Source organism: Athene cunicularia (genome assembly GCF_003259725.1).
Source record: "Athene cunicularia isolate RWA chromosome 2 unlocalized genomic scaffold, athCun1 chr2_part1, whole genome shotgun sequence".
Classification (NCBI taxonomy): Eukaryota; Metazoa; Chordata; class Aves; order Strigiformes; family Strigidae; genus Athene; species Athene cunicularia.
The window spans coordinates 93604861-93621591 of record NW_020799095.1 but is presented as its reverse complement, the minus strand read 5'-3'; the positions used below and the strand labels follow the sequence as shown (position 1 = coordinate 93621591).

Below are 16731 nucleotides of genomic sequence, written 5' to 3'. Positions count from 1 at the left end.
TTTGTATGCATGAAAGAAATAGAAGCTAAAAAGTCTACAAAGGACTGACAATCAATACATATAAATTGATGAGTTGGTATTACTTGTGTAGAAATAATTGATGCTCTCATGATTTTCTGGGCTTCTAAAATAAAATACTGCCATTTTTAAATTTCTTCCTGAGTCAGTTATGTAACTGAATGCAGTTGTGATACTGCCCACCTTTAAAGAAAAGCTTTAAATAAAAACTATGAAGAAAAGCTAATATAATCCATTGATTTTGTTTGCAGATTTTCAGGCGTTATTGGTTAGTTTTCAAGAAGGCTTCCAGTAAAGGACCCAGGAGGCTAGAAAAATTTCCAGATGAGAAGGCAGCGTATTTCAGGAACTTTCACAAGGTATGTCATGTCTTTCTTGAGAACTGAAGCATTATGTGTTTATCATTCTTCACTGAGAAGACTGTGTTCTTGATATGTGTAATTTGCAAACAATACAGTGAGAATCCGGTTGCAATCCTGACACTAAAAGCACAGTAAAACATCTGTAAATTTCAGTGATGAAGGTAAGATATCACACTTTTTTCTTCAGATGATCACAAACCCCCAATGTGTGTGAAGTGACAGACTATTTTTTTTTCTTTAAACATTAGTATTTTGGAAATGAGTAAAATTGCCTGCTTAATCAAATGCTTAGCCATTAGTTATTAACTATTAAACACATTCTGAAAGTGCTAAATGCCTTGATTGTAATGGTGACACTGGTTGAATATGAACATTTTTCCCAGAACTCTTCAAGATTTACAAGCTCTGTCAACAGAAAGGATTTTTAAAGGTAAAAATTCAGGATTCACTGAATGAGATTCTCCCGTCTTTCTCTGTCACTATCACTTCTGTGATGGAAAACAAGATATTCAAGCCCAGGTTTTTGTCTTGTAAATTGCTGTTATCAGCTCCCCAGGTCAGTCAGTAGACTTCAAATTAGCTAATCCTAAAATAGGGCAGGGCTCTGTGCTTGTACTATTGTCTTCTATCCAGTCACCTTCAGCTTTATGTCAGTCAATGTTAGATATTACATTACAACTGGCAAGTTGAAACGCAAAGATGACTTAACCCAGCCCACATAGCAAGCAGGGAAAGAGTGTGGATGTAAGTCTAGATCTCTTGAAGGCAAGTCTGATGCTTATTATCATGAAACTACAAATTATCCTTTAAGTTCCAGTAACCTTTTGGTATAAAAAAAAAAAAAAAAAAAAAAAAAAAAAAAAGCATGCAATTATCCTGTGAATATTTTCTAAGAAAAAGAGTCCCAGTAATTTCATATAGCCAAAAATCCAACTTCTGATCTTATATTGGTATCCAGGTTTAGGACTGAATATGTACTAGACTGTTGACACTTTCACTGAGTTACCACAATGGCAATGTTTGCTCCCATGTGTAGTAGATCCACACTGGGTAAAAGGCATTCTTCAACATAAATTAAAAAAAAAAAAAAAAATACTTTCAAGCTGTAACTTAATGATGGGTCTTTAAAAGGATTCATTGGATGGTTTAGACTGATAGCTGTGGTGGGTTGACCCCAGCTGCATGCCAGGCACCCACCAAGCTGCTGTATCACTCCCCTTCTTATCAGGACAGAAAATAAGATGGTCAAGATAAAGGCAGTTTAATAAAGCAATAGCAAAGGCCATGCATGGAAGCAAAGGAAAACAAGAGATTTATTCTCTTCTGCCCATCACCAGGCCATGTTCAGCCACATCATGGGCAGCAGGGCTTCAATACATGTAGCAGTTGCTCTGGAAGACCAATGTTGTAATAATGAATGCACCCCTGCTCCTCCTCTCTTAGGTTTTATTGCTGAGAAGATATCATATAGTATGGGATATATCTTTAGTCAGTTTGGGTCAGCTGTCCTGGTTATATCTGCTTCCAAGATCTTGGCCATCCCCAGCCTCCTGGTTAGGAGGCAGAATTTTAGAGTCTCGATGCTGTGCAGGCACTGCTCACCAGTAGCCAAAACACCGGTATGTTAAGAACACTTTTCTAGCTACCAATACAAAGCACAGCACTATGAGAGCTGCTATGGGAAAACTAACTCTGTCGCAGCCAGACCCCATACAATAGCTTAGTGATGGCTAAAATCCCAAGGAGTTCCCTTAACTATAAGGTCTTCATCTATTAGCAACAGGGCAGAAGGATGAGTGTGGAGCTTTTGGGGGAGATTTTGTGTTTGGTTTTTTTTTAAATTTTTTTTGAGCATGTTATTGCCTACAGCATACTTTATGTGTAAAAGGATTCAGGAACAACTCTATATGTTGCTTCTCAACTGTTGTCTTTGTAGGAGAATCATGTGACGTATAAGAATTGTTTGAGAAATTTAAAAAATAACAGATACAGATGCAACTGCATGTTGTAGTATTGATGGAAGTGTGGCCCATCGCTTGTAACATAAGCAAATAGAAAGTGGGGTGGTGTTCTTTATCACTTTTTTCCCCTCTTATTCCACTCTTTGGGGCAGGGAGGGGGAAGAAAAAGAAATGGAAACTCTTTTCTATTCAAAAAGATATTGGGTTTCTGGGAAAAAAAGAATTGTATCCATTCACTTGGATTATACCCATTTTTCAAATAAAGTCATGAAATAAGTTCTAAAGTTATATTATTAGCAAATAGAAACACTGTATCTTATTATCTTATTATCAGGCTTGTTTGGTTTTTTTTTTTTAGGGATATTTTATTCTTTCATAATGATTTCTCCATTCTGATAAATGAATTAGTGGTGAAGTAGATGTGCATGGGTTGTGAATAGTCATTAAGCATCACTATTGAGGGAACAGTGAAGGTCATTACAGGACAAAACATAGTTATTTGATAGTTGATATTGCATCGGAATATCCTGATTCTCTTTCTTTTCTAGAGCTGCTTATTGCTTTGATATGTTTTGAAGTACTTCAAAATTCATATTTCTATCCAGTGCAAACTGTTAGCCCTGTTTTGAAATTGTCTGTTTCCTTATTCACTCACAAAATGTAAGGAGGGTATCTCGTGTGCAAAGCTGAAGGGTAGCTCTGAAAACTAAGAATGGATTTTAAGGAATATTAAAATAGAAGTTGCAAGCCAGACTCCTTATGAAAGGACAGCACACCTGAAAGAGTGAAAGGCTCTGATCACACACTAATATTCATGAGACCCATATACCTGTACAATCTCTTTATATCTAGTAGAAGAAAGGGATTGGTGCAGAGAGGGACTCAGAATGTACTGGGACTCTCTAGAAACTCTCGTCCTCCAGACCTTTAGATCAGTCTATGTTACCTTTGGAGGAGGTCTAGGAATAGCACATAGTCTCACTAGATTGTACTGTGCAGATTCTCAAGTTCCATGTGTAGTTACAGGAGAAAATTTTACCTCTCAAGTGGAAACAGAACAAAAATTAATACCTTCTATTTATTTGCATTCAAATCAGTATTCAGGATCACAAACAGCACCCCAATATAAGTAACTCACCAAGATCTCCACTTTTCCATGTTTGAGCTTGAAATGCAGCTCAGATCAAATTCCTGTTTAAGGCACTTTACCTGGATGGCTATGTACCTCCTATACTTAGGTAATAAACCTGTGTACTGGGCAATGGGAATGATAGGAGCTAAAAAAACACAAAACCCAGGACTGGTAGCACAAAGCTAAGAAAAATAAAAATACAGATTCTTTTTTTTCATATGCTAAACAAATATTTATTAATGAGCAAATAAGCTTGCCTCTTTAGAAACTGGACTCTCCCACCCCTCCCTAATATGTAGAAAATATGTGGGATTTTTTGTTATTCTGTAATTCTCTAATGCTGTTATGCTTTTTCCTAATAATTTTCTTATTATAAATAACAGTAATGGCATTAGTTTTTATAGGCAAGTGCCTCCTGACACTAACAGTGAATATTACACTCAATAGCCGAAACATGACCTCATCTGTTCATTCTAGTTTCTGGTATCAAATTAAAACTTCTCATTACTGTAAGTTTAGATCATTACCCTCTTGCTTAGGTAAGTTATAGCTGGACTGTTTTCCCTTGAACATTCATTGTAGAGGTTGTGCAGAACAGCTGTGTTTACTCCCCTTGCTCCCTCTAAAGAGGGCATAAACTGGCAATAGCTCTGCACCTGTCCCAGAGGTAGGTATGTTCTTGGTAGCTGTTCCTACACTATCAGGAAAGGCCAAAACCAGACACCACAGCTTTACCAACTTGAGAGAGGGCATAAGTAACAAGCTTTCTTATTTTTGTTAGAGAAGATAAAAGGTAGGTAAAAAGTGAAATTCTTTCAGGCTTTGGAGACATGCTGATCAGACAGTACCAGTGCCTGTTACCCATGAGGAGTGGCTGGCCAGGAGCGTTACAAGAAGTCAGAGTCGCTAAGTAGCAGCGTGAAGGTTACTAGAAATGAGAGATCAAACTTCAAAACCTGAAACATATCCAAATAAACTAGAAAGCATTACACAGCTGCCCAATTAATTGTTAAAAGAGAATTAGAAAGAGCAAAGTAGAGCTTGAGGAGCACCTAACCAGGAGTATAAAGGAAATGTGCAAGAAAGAGTAGAAATGAGCACATTTGCATTGGGGTTTACTCTAGAGGAAACTGGCATGCCCTGGTGTGGGTAGGCAAGGTAGGATTCTGCAGAGAAGTCTCTGTATCATAAATTTGATCATAGATAATTCAGCCCCAGCTACACAGAATGGTCACTAGCAAAATATGGAGAACCTATTCATTCAAGAGCCCAAAGGAAACTTAAGGGTGACATAGCTGAATTACTAATGGTAGTCCATAAACTCCAAAAGGGGAACCAAGAGATGTGGATTCTTCCATTCCTTGTAAGATTTCTAGTTCCATTAATGCATGATTCTCTTTCACTAATAAGGTAAATTGCCATCACACAAAGTGAAGGTAGAGTGACTTGGGTCTGTCTCTGACAAGATATAGCTGTCTCAGAGCAAGAGAAGCTTGTATCTGTCAGTGCTGGCATGCTCACCCTTCAAATAAATAAATAGGTGATGTCTGGCAAAGAGTTGAAGACTTACTGATTTAATCTTTCCAATATGAGAGATTGTTCTGTTAAGATTGTGTCAGCAGCTGCTGCCTCTAAGGTTTCGAGTTTTAAGTTTGCAAGATTAAAGTAGGATAAGACTTTTAGATTTGTTTGGTATTTGGTTTTTTTCTGTTATTATGTTCAATTATGATGTGCTTTATATAAATGTGCAATTGCAAAATAAAATAAATTGCACATTTTAGCAATGACGTCTGATAGTCAAAAATATATATGGAACAGATGGTCTTAAGCACATGTTACATAATATGTGTCCACAGAAGTAAATAATAATCAAGAAAAATAATAGCAGTAGCCTTCTAAACGTAATCTACTAAATTAAATTTCTGCCCAGGGCCACACAAGGGGACGTACATTACACTTATTTTCACTGCCTGATTGTCCTGAAGAAACTTGTTGAACGCTAAATACTAGTTTCAGAAATATGGTGATTTATGTAATGCAATCCCAGTGATTTATGGCAAGTTCTTATATCAGCTACAGTGGTTTCTTGAACATCTCTTGGCAATAAGATCTCCTGTGCACATGCATGCACAAGCATACACCCAGAGGTTCTATAGTGTGTTCAGAGTCCTGTCTTGTAAGAGGAAGGAGGGGAGAGGTTCTTTTTTTGCTTAAAATCCCAGCACACAGGAACAATAAGATATTTATTCTTCTACAGCACAGCTGCTAGTATCTAATTGAGATGATCTTAAACCAAGAGCTCGTTATTCACTTCAAAATATTTCAGGATAAGTGAATTCCTGATAACTTTGCAAACACTAAATTTTGCAATCATTTATGTACCAGCCCATATTATTCTCAAATATAATTACAACTCTAAAATAAAAGATAAAAATATTTACATATGGTAGCATTATCATAATCCTCATAAGAACTTCTCTCTGATCATTTCCACTTACTCAGATACCTTCGGGTTTATTTTTTTCTCAGTGTTTTCTGGCCACTGCCAGGTTGCCTAAATAAAGATTCGTTTTGCTAAAGAAATGTGGACTAGCCTACCATTTATTCTAGTTTAATCCATGTGTCCTGCTTTATTGTGGAGCATTTCAGCCTCTTGTGTTGCTCATGTTCACTACAAATCAGAAGTTATGCAAGTCTCCTTATGGACCTCTATAATCTGGGATGCTACTATTATTACTCATGATGTTGCATTGCTTCTCATCTGCAAAGGCATTCTCAAAAGAAAGTTGTCCAAACATCTATCAAAATGAAATTGTTAGGCTTGAGTTTTTGCACTTTTTTCATAAAACACTTGATTTGTATCCAAATTTGAATATTATTTGAATTCCCCTTCCTAGTTTTTTTTTTTGTTTTTTTTTTTTTAAATAATGGTTATGCTTTCTGTTTTTCAAAATCTCAAATTCAATCCTGTCTGGTTTTGCTGTGTTGACCATTCTGCTTCCACTCTTAGTTGATCTAAATTCCCTCAGTAAGTCTTTAATTTCTCATCTGGTTAAACTCACTTACAAATTCATATTAAACAAAAGATAAATATGAAGACCTTATGAAGATCTAGTCACATTCACAGATACTGGATTTTTACTTTGAGAACAATCCCAAATTTAGACAATTTTGTCCTTACCCTCTTCTCCCCTTATGCTTGTTCTTTAGGAATGTGATCATATTTTATTGCCCAGAACTTCTTCCTGAAAATTTCAAAGTAGTGATCTCAGTGTAGTATTTTCTTAGGAGCCCAGTGAATGTGCGTGGCTATGTTAGTTTTGAATAATATTTTGCAAGTTTTTATATGCAAATAATTGAGAACTTAACAAGTTTTGTAATTCTTTGCTCTTTGAGGTTGAAAGAGGTGCCCAAATGTACTTTGTGTGTTTTTTGCACCCTTATTGTGCCAAATCTTCCAAAGTAGAGATAACTAAATTTTCCTGAAAACTGTATCCTTATTTTTCCCCATTTTGGCTTGTAGTTCTCTTCAAATATTTGTTTACAGCATTTTCAAATAATATCTTGTCATCTAGCAAAATCATCTGTTTGGTATGGGGAGGTTACAAAGGACATTGCTTTTATGAGCAGCTACTATTCAAAAGATTAAAATGAATAACTTAGTAAAATTTCTTAGTTCTGGACACCAAAAAAAAAGATTTTTAAGAGAGATCTGATAATTACTGCAATATAGAAGTATCTGAACAATGTAATTGTTCAAAGCAAGCATTCCATGCACCAAAAAGCAAATTGCAGGAATAATTGGAGCTGTGCTGGTAATAAAGCTAATAGAGTCTGAGCACAAGGGGCAGCATGCAAACTAAAAAAACAAAATCTTTTAACAAAGATTGTATTAAGGCAGCAACATCTTTCCTCAACAATGTTGTGAAGAAATCTACAAACTGATCTTGCTGAGAGGACTTTGATCTCCTATTAACATGGACCTAAAAATGCTTCAGTGACCCTCTGAGTATCTTCCCAGGTAGGACTCTACTAATCTTTCTAAACCTTGAAGGCACCCTTCTAACTCATCCTTCTAACCTTGAAGAGTGTTAATTAGAATTGTCAGTTCACAGGGTAAATAAAGTGATGTCAGTGGGCAACTTTGAATTCCTCAGCAGTGACATCAGTGGCTGAAAATAAGTATTGAGGGAACAAATGCAGTCAAAAGTAAACATAGTATCTTAGTCTCTACTGGTAACGTAAAGCAACTTGTTGACATCTTAGTGGTGGTTCTTATACCAAGATCCTTGTACACTAATCTCATAGCAGTACTGGAGTATGGGCACAGTTTTGCCACAAAAGGGACACTCTTATAAAACAGCCATTTAAACAGGAACCTGTATTCCCATCATACCAAGTCTTAAAACAAGCTGGAAGACTGAACTTTTTACTGTAAAAAATATTATTGGATAGGAGAGGAACATTTGAGCATTTCAGCAGCAGGAGGGGGTGGGGGGAGGGAAGAAAAATACTTTTATAGCATAAGGCTCAAAATGTCACTGACCCATTGTTTTGCCAATTATCAGGCCTAGCATAAAGGACACAGCCAGCATAAAGATGAACCAATAACCAGATTGTATTTGATACAAAAGAGTCAGTACATGGGTGAGCACTGGGGGTACAAACAAGTCAGATTATACTTAATCAACATCAATCCCACTGACCCCAACAATGACACCACACAACCAACAATGGGTGGAATAAATGGTGAAATGCAGTCTCCCATAGCAGGGACAGGAGACAACCAAGTCAACCAGCCAAATACATAAGCCCAAGGAAGCCACATACTGAATCTCTACACAGCCCACACTTAACAAAAGCCAGACCTGACTGGAGCCCAGTCCCAGGGAGGCAGGAGGTCCTTCCCCAACAGGGAACTCTGCACAGGACATCCACCTCACACACAGACACTGCCCCTGCCTGCAAGTGGTCCCAGCTTTTATCCCCAAGTGGGACACCTGACCTTTGGTTACTCAGTGCAGACACCTGGGGCTCATTTACCTCATGGCTCTCCCTGCAAGGCTGCCGCACCCTGGAGGGAAGCTTAAAGGTAAACTCACCCCCCCTTTGTGAAGGGCTGTGGGAATCACCCACATCAGCCTTAATTTGGGTCTTGGGGTTGAAACCCCAGCGTTTTGCCCATAGAAAAGTAAGTTTGAAAGGGACCTATGGAGTCCATCTAGTTCAATCGTCTGCTCAAAGCAGCATCAGTCAGATCATATTGCTCATGGTCACATCCACTTGGATTTTAATATCTTCAGAGATGGAGGCACCATAATCTCTACAAAGCTAAACAGGAAGTCCTGCACCTGAGACCTAATAACTGAAGCAACAGAAGAGGCTGGGGACTGAGTGATTGGAGGGCTGCTGAAAAGGCCCCAAGGGTCCTGTTGGGCAGTGCCAGCATGTGCCCTGGCAGCAATGAAGGCAAACCGTGTCCTGGGCTGCCTCAGCAGGAGTATGGGCAGCAGGCTGAGGACTCTCAACTAGGAAAGCTCCTCCCTACTGAGTGCTTGTAACGCCATATCTGGAATATTGTGTCCAGCTGTGGTCCTCTCACTGCTTTATCCAGGGGAGACACTGAAAATGCTGAGAGGGTCCAGCAGTGGGCCAGTGAGGAAATTGGAGGTTGAAGAACCTGACATATGAAGAAAGGTTGAAGGAACTGGGTATGCACTAGCCTTCCAGTTTTGATGAGGTGGCTGAGGTGAGAATCAGAGATGCTCTCTTCTAAAGGATGTGCAGGGAAAGGACAAGAGGCAATGGGCCAGAGGTTGCTTCAGGAGAAATTACTGGGTATAAGGAGAAAAAAAAATATTAGCCATGTGAACAACTAAACATCAGAGCAGGCTGACTAGAGAGGTCAGTATTTCCTCCCTGGAAGTCTTATAGACCTAGCTTGGCAGGGCCTTGTATAACCTTATCTAAGGCCATGCTTTCATGGTTGGACCAGATGATCTCCAGGGTTCCTTCAACCTAGAGTTCTATGTGAACCATGAAGTATGTGTCATTAAAGTTGCTACAAGCTCTTGATATATCCCTGTGTGGCATGTATTGTGTCAAACTGGTCCTGCCATCTCCTGAGTATATTTTAGTTACTTCTAGTGATGAAAAAAATGTACTTAAGCATCCTAGTGTCTCTTAAAACACTCTCGAGAGATCTTTTCTTTCAACTCCTTTAGTGTTATTGCTTTACAGAAGAGAACACAATGGTTTGTGTGTCAGTTATGTATGTTCTGGTTTTGCCATGAAAATCTAGCCATGTTTTGGCAAAGTTTAAAGCTTTTGCAAACCTGTATTTTGTGCATGTTTGTTAGAAACACTTCTGACTTTGACAGCTGAAATGTCTCATGTCATCTATGAAGCTTTCTGTATGATGGAAATTCAGATAATTTTTTCTCTTGAGTGATGTAATCTATTCCCGCCAGTTCTTTCAGGGCTAAAGCCTGACATTCACTCCAATAGCTACTTGTTATTTTTGAAGACTAGTACAGGGTCAGGTGTTTGAGATGAGATCATGGAGCCATTCTCTGTAAATCCTCTGGCACCTAGGTCACTTGGAAAGGAAAACTGTTGAATTAAAACTTAGAGCAGAAATAGACCAAATGTTAGAGCGTGAGAGAAAAATAAAGGGATAAATGCTCCAGCACTCTATGAAAGCACCTCATCATTTAGATATCTGGGAGAAAAACCAAGAGCTTCTCACGGATGGAAAGCTGGCTGTTGTAGAAGTTAATATGAGAAATGCTAAAGGCAAGAATGGGATGGGGAGGTGTTGAAGAAAGAGCATATTAATAATTGTTTTTGCACAAAACCAAGGAGACTGGTACAGAAATAAAAATCTCAGTAAGAGAGGTGGACAAGGAAGCAAAGAGTATGGATGTATTTTTTCTCTTCAGCTCAATTATATCTGGGGCGGAGTATCAGTGCAGCAGGACAGATGCACATTAAGAGAAAGCAAGAGGGATTGTTCAGAGTTTTGCATCAAAGCAGATTGTTCTCTGATTACCTACGTCATGTTTCAGCAGATGGGAGGTGTGCACTTCTCAGACATTTCCCAGGAGTGACACATTCTGAAATAAGAAGACCCTGTGTTTGGGAGTAGGTTTTAGTACCAGGTACCTAGGTGAAACTGGGGGATAGGTACTTCTGAGAAGAGAAACTGGAAATAAAGTCTCTGAAGGAGGTGTCCACTGGTCCTTGGGGAGAAGAAACAGTTGAGCTAGGATATAAAGAAGCTGGGCTTTGCTATGTAGATTTGCACTTACTAAGCTTCCCTTTTCAATGGAATTATTGATAACTGAATACTGGATATCTCAAATTCAGAGTGGAAGTTTAAAGGACAAATTTTTGCTTTCATTTTTTTTCACCATACAGTTTCTTTCTTCCTTCCCTGACAATATGATCCACGCCTCTCAGAAGTGAGGAAGGTGTGAAAATAAATGAATATTTGTGAAACAATCTTTGTGTAATGTATTTGTGTAACGTCCATTATGGAAGAACCCTGAGAAAAAACAGAGTGTAACCAGTATACCATTGTCAGAAAAACAGTATGAAGATATGAGAATCAGACATAATTTAGAAAGTCTCTATTTAACAGAATGGTATTTATAATTTATTCTGGCTGAGGTGAAAAATAGTTTTAAAAAATCAAATGCAATCATATAATTAAGACAATGTGTATCATAATACATATGGAAGGGGTTCCAATAAACATAAAGGTATTTATTTGTGTCAACACACAGAGATCAGACCCAGTGGGGCCCACCACCATATAAACAACAGGAAAATACTGGACTGGACCTATTGAACTAGTAATCAAAGTAATACTTAAGTCTTCCTTTCCTAGCCTTCAGCACTTGACTGTGCATTTGTTATTTTTTCCAATATTGTGTGTGTCTATTCTCACTGTTTAAGTGTAGAAAGTAAGTATACTACATAAATAATAAAAGCTCATGATGAAAGTTAAAAATATAATTATATAGCCTGCTGTTTATAACACTAGTAAAGAAATGTTATGTGAGGATATTTTTTATTCTTAATGACAAAATTTTCCCTTGAAACTACTCTGAATTGTGTCTGTGTTGTTGGAGGAATGTTTACCATTGTGATGTGGAAATAGGAAGAGACATGGGGCCTTGTGCAATAGCTATAAAAGAAGCAGACAGGTACAACCATCGTGTTATGGGGTACCAGGGAGGACAGACAGGTTTGTCACTGTAATTTAGTTTCTCTTAATAACAGGAGATGTAATATAATAACTCATATGAGTACTAGGTTTCATTTAAGGTTTTGATTTGCTTATAGTAAGGGAAGCTTTGCAACGTAAATAAAGAGCAATTTATTATGAAACTTGGCAGAAACCTATCTAATTTTTACTTCTTCATAGAAGGAAATTTGAAATTCAAATCACTGGTTGATGAAGGTTATTAAAAATACATTAGAGTTGAAAATGTAGCTGTATGTAGTTGTCATAATAGATATTCAAAATCAATTTATCCCTAATGACAGTTAAGCTAAAAGAATTTTCAAATTATCAGCTAACAAGTTTTAGTTAATTTTAGAAGTAAATAAAGTAAAAACATTTCCAAAAGTTTGTCAAAAACCTAAAACTATTTCTTTTGAAAAAGATCCTAAAAGAAGGGTTAAATTCTTGTTCAGAATTTTACCTTTTCTTCTTTTTCAAATTACTGCATGCTATTTTTTTTTTTTTTTTCCTCTCAGGTTCTCTATTGCATTTTTCTCACTTTCACATTTTTTTCCTAAGGAATTCTGGACCACTTTGAGTGTACATGTACACACACATGTACAGGCATGTGCTGTCATAAATTTTCTTTTTATATCTTTTTTTCATCTAGTTGATGTGTTTTTCTGATTAGCATCAAGAACCTCATAGGTAATACAGTGCTGTTAATATTACCTTCAGAGTATCTGAAATGCTTTTAATATATATGTTTATATTAAGAACAACATCAAAATGACAGTTTTGTTATTGTTGGATTGGGATGGGGTTTATTTCTAAAGACATTGAGGCATATTTACACCCTTTAAAAATTAACAGGAGTAAAGTTTTCTAAATAATAGTCGTTTTGTGGTGGGTTTGTATTTATTGTTTTAATCTTTCTAAAAACCAAAACAGTATAATAAGTTAGTGGATATCTCTGTGGTTGTGCTTGTATATGTTCATGCATGGGCTTGTATTACTTTCTGTTGTCCACAGTCAGCTATGGGGTCCCCATTCAGTCCCCAGCTGAATCCTGGGCTTGTGTGCAGCTTCATGACCTTTGGGATCAAGTTAGAAGAGCAAGGAATGGGGAGGGCAAAGTTGATGACGTCTCTTCTTCTTTCCTCGTTAATGTAATTTCTGGGGTTTTTTAATATAGCTCTTGATATTTCAGTGTATACCCAGCATCTGAGAGGTCCTTAAAACCAGCATCATGACGTGCCTCTCAACCGTGATTTTTATTTCCCCTGTGAGTGGTACAATGGAAGTAAACCAGCCTTTCTCAGCTAATTTAGACCCAAGGCTTGCCCATGGCTTCAAGTTCTGACTAAAGGCAGCTACAGCCTAAACTGGATGCTTTCACCATTTGCAAGGGGTAGGAAGGGGAATTAAACCTACAGCTCAGCCATTGGCATAATGTACAGAATAGATACAATGAAAATAATTTATGTGCATTGAAAGCCTACAGTTACTTATATCCTCTAACACTCCTGACCCACTTTGTCAATGTGGTGAGCGATTTCATAGTTAGGTTTATACCTAGCAGTTTAACAGAAAGACTAATATACCCATCACTTACTGCGTTCAAGAAACTTATATTTTTTAAGCATGTCTTTGCTTGTAATTTGTTTTCAAATGTAGTCTGTGTTAATAAACACTTATTTTTAATTGAGTTTATTTAACAAGATAAGTTTGGGAATTATTACAGGTCAGCCAATTTAAATAAACCAAGAGGAAAATTTAAAAGAAGTTTTGGAAAAATACATTTCTCCTTTTCTTTTTCCTTGAAGATCAATAACATATTCCTTTTAATTAAACAATACCTTTGGGCTGAAACTAGAAAAGGCCTGTGCATAATCATGTACTTTGAGAATGCTAGAAGTGAAATTTCTTAAAAATTGAAACAGCTTCTAACTGTCCAGTATATTTTAATACCCTCATAAATTTATTAAAAATATCATATAATGATCTAATTCATTTACACATTCATTGTGAAGTATTCTTATTACTCTACTTGGATAATTAAACTAAACTAATGGAATGCCCCATTTTGTTTCTCAGGCATAGCACAGTGCTACTGTTTGGATACCTAGTAACTCTATCAGAATGTTTGATATTGACAGTATCTTTTTTTTTTATTGTAGATGAAATTTGGAAAGATAATTGGGAAACCTATTTTATTTCAGTTGTGATTCATCTTCCCTCTCTGCCATCTCTCTGGTGTGGTGTTATTTTTCAAGTGTGAACCTGGGTTTCAACTGAGAGTGTTCTTTTATTATTAAGGCACTAGTTACTTTAAATTTTGTCATCGCTTACTTTTACAGAAGGCGCTTTTTTTCCACTTTTTTTTTAATGCTATGCTAACACTGACATTCAGTTTGCACATCAAAATGAAAGGTCAGATTGGAAAAAAATTCAAAGGTTCTTTAGATAGTGAGAAAATGGGATTGGGGACAACTGGGATTTTTATATTACAAATGACTGTCTATAAAAATACCCTTTGAAGTGTGAAGGCATTTCAGTATATGTTTAAAAATCCTAATTAAAATGTTTGTTAAATGAAGAGATCCACATACACAGGAACTGGTTACATTTTAACTATTGCTTTAAAACACCAGGATACCAGCCAAAACCAGAATAATCCAATAAGATTAGGCAGCAACTCAGTCCTGGTAGTATTACAGCAGTGCAGTTTGAGAGAAAATAAAGTAACTTGGCTTGGCAAAACCCCTTCTTCTTTGCCTGTTAGAGGTAGCTGGTATGACTTAATATGCTTATTCTGCCCAGGTAGGTTAGATATACAGACACTGAGAAACAATATAGCATTTAAAGCAGCATAACAAAAGCTTATCAATTAAATTTGATTTGCATCCTTAATTTTTTTAGATTTCATTGAGGCAAAGTGAAGAGTTTGTAAGTGCTTACATGGTAAGTGGTCAGTTAGAATATAGCATGAATCTGAGTACCCATGTTGTAGCCCATACGAAAGTCAGTAATACTGTTATTTAGCAATACTTAGCAATAGTGAAAACTAGAGAAAAGATGGAGATTTTCTCTTTCTTTTTACATTTATTTAAATGTTGAGAAATTAAAATAATTATTTTATATTTAGTCTAACTTTACATAATGTAATCTACATTCTCCCAAAATACTGAAAAATTGAAACTTTCTCATTTTTTAAAAAAATCTCAATTTTATCTGGAATTCCATAAGAAATTGTTCAGTATCCCTCTTCTATCAGATTTATGCATATTTCTTCCCATCAAACTTCACTTTCTTGGCCTGACATTACTGGCTTATACTTAGCCTGATTTATTTTTAATATACACATTCATTCCATCACTATTTTTGTTTGTTTGTTTTTATTATCCACTTTTTCAGTTAACAAATAAAATTCTTACTGCTGTTATAGGTATGGTTTCCACTTAGTGCTTAGAGGAATGAACGTTCACTTGATAGCAGTTTCTTAAACCCTTATTCCTCTGAAATAGCAGCTGGAGACCTGCCCCAGAGGCATAATGTGGAGGTTGATATACCAGTCTTTGGCAAAAGTCCTGAAGAGTGTTGTTACCATAACAACTCATCTTCTTCCAAGGATAAATCTGCATGCAGAGATGGGGAAAACTCTTCTGTTTTCTTTGTGAATTGGTTTTGCTTTTGTGTGATCCGTTCTTTCACTTTTCTGATCTTGGGATTTCTTTTCTCCCTTCTTATGTTCCTCTTGCAAACTTTTAAGTTTTGCTATTCTTTCATGAAATAGGTTTCTCATTTCTCTCTGCTTCTTAGTACTTTTCAATCTTAAGTCTTGCTTTTCAGTCTCTTGCATCTCATAATCCTATCATTGATTGTCATGTGCTGTTTTTGTGCAGAATATGCTGGAGTCAGCAAAATGTGTTTCATTTTACATACTCTAAATGCCTAATCCCATATGGGTTTGCCTAAACCTGTAAGGGTCCAAATAGTCTTACACATCTGTTAACATCCCTTTCTTAGACTCACAGGTTAATTCAGATGTGAATGGGCCTCAGGAGGTCTCTTGTCCAATCCAGCTCTGAGATCAGATGTCGTTGCTCAGGGCTTTGTCCACTTGGGTCTTGAAAACTTCCAGGGACGGAGATCACACAGCCTCTCTGGGCAGCCTGTCCCACTGCTGGGCTCTCTTCATGGTGAAAACCTTGCTTCTTATCTGAAGCTGTTCATCAGTCTGAACACCTCTTGTCTCAGTTTATGCCCATTGTCCCTCTTCCTCCCACGAGGCACAGCTGTGGAGAGCCTGTCTCTCTCCTTGATAACTTTCCTGCAGACACGGGGCGGGGGGAATTGCTGTTAGGTGCACCTGAAGCCCGCCCTGCTGCAGGCTTGTGAGAGACGAGAAATAGGCCTGTGAGAAACTAAGACAAACAATCTGGGAAAGCAAAAGTTGAGGCTGATTGAAGAAATGCCTTATGCACTCGCAAGACAAAACTATGAGTCAAGGGTGCATTCTTTGGAGGTCAAAGCCGATAACACTGCCCAATGCAGCTGGGGGAGAGAGCCCTGTGGAGACAGGACGGCTCTCCTCTGGGGCACATGGGCAAATTTCAAGGGCCATGTGTCCGGTGAATGAACTTTGCTTCATTATCCACGAAATGCATATTAAAGTTAACACCCCTCAATATGCTAACAAGGGCTGACATGATCATGCTAATTACATCATCCCAGGAAACACCTTACCCCTCCCTGTACATGGGATACGTAGCTATGTGGGCCGACCTAGGGGACGGACCCAAGGAAAGTGGGTATAAATCAAAGGGGAGAAGAAAGGGCTCTCTCTCTCTCTCGGCCCCCCTCTGCCCCCCAGCCGTCTGGAGAGAGCAGTGAAGTGAAGAAGAGGGATGCCAGAGAAAAAAACGGCCACCTCCTGGAACCCTCGCTGGTGGGATTAGTGCAGGAACCCAGACCAGTCATCTGTACTTCCCCATTCCCTCTATCTCCCTCTTTTTCCATTAAGAA

General features: G+C 37.6%; 1 protein-coding gene across 1 annotated transcript in view; it reads left to right on the top strand.

The window, feature by feature from the left end:
* Window positions 1-263: 263 nt before the first annotated feature.
* DOK6 (docking protein 6) overlaps window positions 264-16731 on the top strand; it is a gene marked incomplete at its 5' end in the record, with an annotated part of 156967 nt that continues 140499 nt past the window's right edge. Inside the window, one exon of the mRNA XM_026841422.1 lies at window positions 264-377. Coding sequence (XP_026697223.1) covers window positions 264-377 — 114 coding nt within the window. The remainder of the gene's footprint in view (window positions 378-16731) is intronic.